This window comes from Rhinolophus ferrumequinum, chromosome 13 (assembly GCF_004115265.2).
Source record: "Rhinolophus ferrumequinum isolate MPI-CBG mRhiFer1 chromosome 13, mRhiFer1_v1.p, whole genome shotgun sequence".
Taxonomy (NCBI): domain Eukaryota; kingdom Metazoa; phylum Chordata; class Mammalia; order Chiroptera; family Rhinolophidae; genus Rhinolophus; species Rhinolophus ferrumequinum.
In genome coordinates this window covers 66534791-66541318 of record NC_046296.1, presented here as the reverse complement: position 1 = coordinate 66541318, position 6528 = coordinate 66534791, and the positions used below count along the sequence as shown (strand labels likewise).

Here is a 6528-nt window from a genome sequence, read left to right as displayed (position 1 = left end):
TACAAACATCACTTGTCAATGGCCAACTTATTTGCGTTTTCACTTTCTGCAGAAATGCTTTCTGTCTTGATGACATTCCCTGGGTCGCAGTGAACTGTGGTTTTCCCTCTGCTATGCAGAACTTGCCGTGGTCGCTGTGATTTTAGGGCTGCTGAAAGCTCCAAGGAGTCGGGGCACATCCTAGGGTGAAGGTCCTGCCTCACCATTGGAATTCGAATTAAGATGCACTTTTAGATTCCCAGGGCTCCTCCTCCTCCACCCTTTCCCCCTGACCCCTCTCTCCTCCTCTCCTGCCCTCCCCACTCTCCTCCCCAGTCCCCTTCACCCTCCTCCTTCCCTTCTTCCCCCTCCCTCCCCGCGCTTACTGTACACTATTTACCACCCCAGCTGGGCTCGCGCCCGCCCCGCCCACCCCACGGGGATTGGCTGCGAACGCGGAAGGACCGAAAGCTCGCCCCGCGCCAGAGCCCGCCAATAGAGACGCCCGCCCAGCCTGATGGACTCTCCACTTCCACCAATGGGGACGCCGGGAAGCCTGATCGTGTGGCCCCGGCGAGTGCGTATAAAAGCCGCCCCGCCGCGCTCCGGGCTTCATTCTGAGCTGAGCCTGGTGCTGAGCGCTGGAAGCTCTGCAGGCGGCGGCGGCCTGAGCTCCAGGGCAGCCCGCTTCCTCCCGGTCTTTCCTTCCCGGCGGTCAGCATGAAAGCCTTCAGTCCAGTGAGGTCCGTTAGGAAAAACAGCCTGTCGGACCACAGCCTGGGCATCTCCCGGAGCAAAACCCCGGTGGACGACCCGATGAGCCTGCTGTACAACATGAACGACTGCTACTCCAAGCTCAAAGAGCTGGTGCCCAGCATCCCGCAGAACAAGAAGGTGAGCAAGATGGAAATCCTGCAGCACGTCATCGACTACATCTTGGACCTGCAGATCGCCCTGGACTCGCACCCCACTATTGTCAGCCTGCATCACCAGCGACCCGGACAGAGTCAGGCGTCCAGGACGCCACTGACCACTCTAAACACGGACATCAGCATCCTGTCCTTGCAGGTAAGACCTGCTCCTGGCGCCCGCGCTCGCTGCCGCGCACCCCGGCGATCTCCTGGGCTGCCCCGTTGTCGAGCCGGCTGCAGTCGGTGACTTACAGATGAGCTAATTAACTTTATTTCTTAAAATCTGCTGTAGATCGGTGCGTGAAATTGCTGCTAAGTTCTGACATGTTAATATATGTCTTTGATCTGAATTGTAGCATAAACGTGTTAATGGAACTTGCTGTTCATGGACTACATAAAAAGAGAGGCGCTTGCTTTCTCCTTAAGATTGTCTAACATCATGCCTTTTATCTCCTTTCTTGCAGGCTTCTGAATTCCCTTCTGAGTTAATGTCAAATGACAGCAAAGCTCTCTGTGGCTGAATAAATGGTGAGTGTTTGCTTGTGGCTCCCGTTGGTTAAACTGACCCTTGGAGTGTGTGCGCGAGCCAGTGTGTTTTTCTTCTTGTGTCCAGGTACTTGTGTATCTGTAAATTTGGGGAGTTAGTAAATGAATGTGTACTTTGATGTATTACACGTAGTACATTGTCTACATGTACTTGACGTGAAGGGACTTCTACCTCTGGTTACAAAGTTCACAGACCATTTTCCTTAAAAAAAAAAAATGCCAGTGACTTATGAAGGTGACAGAGGAAAGTATATTGGCTTCTGTCTCGAGTGTAATACCCTGGCTTCTCTGCTTTTGCTCTGGTGCTATGAGGTACTAACCTCCATGTAATTAATCTTATCGCCACAAATTCCACAGGGATCCTCCTTCCCAAAACTGTAGCCCCCTGGGAATCGGCGAGGCATGCATTGCTACCCTGTGCCTCAGCCTGTGATGTGGGATTCCAGCTTCCCTATCTGTTAAAACTCAAGGGCTGTTTTCAATCAAATAATTGTTACAAGAAGCAGACTGGCGCCTGTGAGCACTGCTGTTGGAGATCCAAATAGGAGATTGCGTTGGGAAGTTTTCCCCTTGAGTCTCTGCTATTTTAATGTTTAATTTGTGCTGTCCAGGCCGACTGCGTGTGTTGCATCTGGACGCCAGGGTTTGCCCAATCTTTGAGTGTTTGGTTAAATGTTCAAACTGTGGCTTCCTCTGGGCGCCAGTCTGCCCGCCTCTGCCCTTAGCTTGCATTCTCCTAAACTTGCTTTCTCTTGCAATGTTTTGCAGGTGTTCGTGACTCTTTTTTCTTTGCACAACAGACAACAAATCCACAGGAACTTACTACTTTTCAACCATTTCACAAGGACAACAAGTTGAATGGACCTTTTTAAAAAAATGGAAGCAAAACTAAGAAGGATCAGATCTTCCCCAGGGTGTCTGACCTGGACTGATATTAGTTATTTATGAAAAAGACTTTTAATGCCCTTTCTGCAGTTGGAAGGTTTCTTTATATACTATTCCCACCATGGGGAGCGAAAACGTTAAAACTCACAAGGAATTGCCCAATCTAAGCAGACTTTGCCTTTTTTCAAAGGTGGAGCGTGAATACCAGAAGGATCCAGTATTCAGTTACTTAAATGAAGTCTTTTGGTCAGAAATTACCTTTTTGACGCAAGCCTACTGAATGCTGTGTATATATTTATATATAAATATATATATATATATATATTGAGTGAAACCTTGTGAACTCTTTAATTAGAGTTTTCTTGTATAGTGGCAGAGATGTATATTTCTGCATACAAATTGTAATGATGTACTTATTCATGCTAAACTTTTTATAAAAGTTTAGTTGTAAACTTTAACCCTTTTATACAAAATAAATCAAGTGTTTATTGAATGGTGATTGCCTGCTTTATTTCAGAGGACCAGTGCTTTGATTTTTATTATGCTATGTTATAACTGAACCCAAATCAATACAAGTTCAAATTTATGTAGACTGTATAAGATTATAATAAAACATGTCTGGAGTCAATATCTGAATTCTGAATGATTTTTCAGATCGCTCTCGCTCTCTCTCCCTCTCTGTCTCTCCCCTTTATTTAACCCCCTCCTTCATCCCTTCCACTACCCTCTAACTAAGCCTTGGAGCTGAGTGCAAATGTGTGGTCAGGGCTGTGAAGGTTATAAATACAAGTTTCTCTTCCTTCATCAGGGAAAAGTAGTTTTGTGCCTTGTGGCTCAATTTCAAATCAAGGAGTTGCTATGGCAGTGACTCTTCGGAGTTAGGTCACTGAAAATAAATGTAGTGTCTGGAAGGACTATCTGTCTGAGTAGGTGTTTAAGATGCTTCTGGAGTAAGCTGCTTGTTAATCAGAAGAGAAAGCTCCACAGAATTCAGAACATGATACTAGAAGGGGAAAAGGACCCCTCGGTGTCACTGTTTGCCCGTGGGAATTAAGCTGAGCACTCAGCCTGTCCCCTGTACTTCCTCCACCTGTAGCTAGCTGCTCCGCCTCAGGGAGACAGGGCTTGGGTCTGGCCCACTTTCCAGCCCAGGTGGCTGTTAAATCGCCCTTCACCCTTGACTGAGCCCCTGGACTGCCCAAGGAAGGAAAGGGGGAAGGGAGGAGAAAGGCCTTTCAAGTCACAGAAAAATACCAGCGTGCTTTCACGTGGCAACATTTTGGACCCTGCTTTAAAAGGTATATAATATAGTCTTTAAAATTCACATGCATACGTGTGTATTTATATTTTCAAATTGGAAGACGTTTCCCTAGGTGTGTGAGGGTGGGGCTGGGAGGTTCTGGAAGGCCGGTCAGAGGTGGACAGGAACTGGAGAAGAAAGCGGGGGTGGGGGAGGACAGGTCGGTGGGAATAGGTGTCTCACCTGGGGCCACTCTCTCGCCCAGCCGAGCAGGTGTTTGGGTGGCGCCACCAAGTCGGCCCTGGTGGCGGTGGTGCTTCCGGCCCTGACTCAGAATCCATCACCAGAGAGCTGGGGAGGGGGTGGGTAGGTGGCTTTGGGCTCTCAGCAGAACCTGGCTTGTGCCTGTGCCCAATGAGGTCCGGGCCAGCCGAGACCCTCCCTCCTCTGGGGCCGTGGCCGTGAAGCCGCCCCTGCAGCTCTGGTTCCCAGCTGCGCCCAGCACAACGTCCTAGCCCAGGACACCATCCGTACCCGCAGAGGAGCCCGTGCTTTGAATGGCTGCAGTACCCAGGGCCGTCGTTGACAATCATACCGCCAGGAAAGCGGGCTCTGGTTGCGGCATCTGGACCGGGATGGTCATTCCCGATACAGGCTGCCCTTCAGACCTGTCACCTTGACGTCCAGCCACCTGTCGTCAACCTGCCCAGCACCCTGCACGGGCCACCTTGCACAGGGCTGGGCCCCAGCATAGCAAGGGCTGGAAACGCGAGGACCGGTCGCTGCCCCCACACCTGTCCTTTCCTCTGAGGTGGCAGGCGGGGGAGCAGACACCAGCTCCTGGTTGCCCCCTGTCTCGGTGACCCGCACTTGGTCGGCTTGGGTGGGCAGGGGACTGACTTGGACCAAGGGTCTGAGGCAAGGGCTCCTTGGTTTTCCCGGGGGAGCCGTGAGCGCGGAACCGGGCCCTTTCAAGCTCCTGCTGCAATCACTGGTAGCCGGGAACCTTTTTTGCAACGTTTGGACGAGGACCCAGAGTAGCAGCGTTGTCGGGGGGAAAGCGGCACCTTTCGGAGGGGACTTTTCGCGGAGGAGCCGGGCAGCCCTTCTAGGTCCGGCCAGTGGAGGCCGGGCGCCACCTGCTGGCCGACGCGAGGAAGGCGGCTCGCGAGTGGGGACCCGGGGCTTACTAGATGCTTGGAAGGAGAGGAGCAACGACCCTGGAGCATTAGGGGAGAAAAGGCCAGGGAGATACAGCCTTCTGAAAATGAGTGATGATATTATGAAAGAGTCCCTCTCTAGCAGTGTGTGCAGTTGTTTCCGCATGTGACTCTTTACTACTTTATAACTTAGATAGGGTCCCCTTTGATAAACTAGTGTCTACCACCATCTGTAGAATGGGTGCTGTCTTGGATTTATTAACTGTATCAGACATGATCTCTGTCCTCAAACAGACTATAATCGGATTGTAGGAAAAAATGAATTGTGAAGTCAAATGAAAGCCAGAAGGTTTTTCCTTCTCATTCCTTAAGGTTTTAATCCTCCCCCCCCCACACACACACACCTACTGCTTAATGACTTTAACCAATATTATGTTAGAGGAATAGGCTTTGAGAGTGGGTGTTCTTGTCTTATTCCAGATCTTAACGAGAATAAGTCAAACTTTGTCCATTATACATGATTTAGCTCTAGGATTATGTTGGAATATATAGTCTTTATCAATTCTAGGAAGAACCTTTCAATTGTTAGAGTTGTTTTTTTTTTTTGAGAATTTAAAATCATAATTTGAGGGTGAATTTGGTAAAATATTTTTCCTGTATTTAGTGATATTTTCTCCAGTGTTTTCCACTGATTTTTCTGATGTGAAATGGCCTTGCATTTCTGCAATAAATCCTCCTTGAACATTATGTATTAATACTCTTTATATTCACTGTTGGATCTGTTAGCCAGTACTTTACTTAGAATTTCTGAGAATGAAATGGAGCTGTGGTTTCATTTCTTGTGCTGTCCTTGTCTGGTGTTGGAATCAAGGTCACACTGGCCTCCAACAATAAATGAGCAGGTCAGTGTATATTTCATTTTAGTTCTCAACACCATGGGTAGATCCTCCAAGGAAGGCAGACATGTGGTCTCTCCATACTACAGAAACTGGACTCAGAGATGTGACATGAATGACCACGGGTACACAGCAGCCAGTGGACCGACTAAGTCCATGGAGAAGGAGTTTCTGAATAGAGCGCAAAGATACAGAACTTGGGAGGCTCCAAGGAGTTCCAACCTGAGATTGCAAGAATATCAGGGAACTCTGCAGAGGACAGTGGAGAGAACGCAAAAGCAGAATGGTGAGAGTGTACACGTCCTGTGACAGTCCTGACGGAGCCTGCCAATCTCAGCAAGTTAGAGGGCATTGACCTGGAAACAAGGCTTTGCAACCATGTGAAGCAGGACACGGGAATTGAGACCACCCTGCAGAACCCTCGACAGCCTGCACTCTCAGGTGTGGATTAGAAAAACACTACTCACTAGCCTGGGAAGGTCATAAGGAGGACACCTGCCAGTTTGCCTGAGCTCACGATGGGAAAGAAATGTCTCCCTTGAAAATTCATAGCCATAGATCTGCCCTCACAGGGAATGGAGGTTCAAATACAGAGGGTACCAAAAAAATGTATACACATTTTAGAAAGGAAAAAAACTGTATTAAAATTGTAATAATACATACCGATAACAAAAAATGAATACAAGTCATGTGTACACATTGTTTTGGCACCCCTGGTGTATACTACCCAGTTAGTCTGAGAAATTCTAATGCTGACAAATTAACATAAAAAACGGGTTCCTGGCTGGTATTTGGCAATAACAAATGCAAAACTTCTCTGGAGAGAGAATCCCTCAACACAGACCACATAAAATTCTCATATTTAATGGCTTGCCTAAAGTAAGTTTAAAACTTAAAAGCTTTTTTGAACC

At 48.3% G+C, this 6528-nt stretch overlaps 1 protein-coding gene across 1 annotated transcript; it reads left to right on the top strand.

Moving 5' to 3' along the window:
• Positions 1-581: 581 nt before the first annotated feature.
• ID2 (inhibitor of DNA binding 2) lies at positions 582-2949 on the top strand. Its single transcript, XM_033125622.1, has 3 exons — positions 582-1047; positions 1355-1418; positions 2205-2949. Exons 1-2 carry the CDS (start codon positions 700-702, stop codon positions 1409-1411), a joined length of 405 nt encoding a protein of 134 aa, XP_032981513.1. The 5' UTR covers positions 582-699; the 3' UTR covers positions 1412-1418; positions 2205-2949.
• Positions 2950-6528: the final 3579 nt, after the last annotated feature.

Excerpts from the sequence above, each read along its gene's own strand:
- ID2 (XM_033125622.1), top strand. The coding sequence starts at position 700 with ATGAAAGCCTTCAGTCCAGTGAGGTCCGTTAGGAAAAACAGCCTGTCG. Across the intron at positions 1,048-1,354 it reads TCAGCATCCTGTCCTTGCAG|GCTTCTGAATTCCCTTCTGA; the intron begins GTAAGACCTGCT and ends CCTTTCTTGCAG.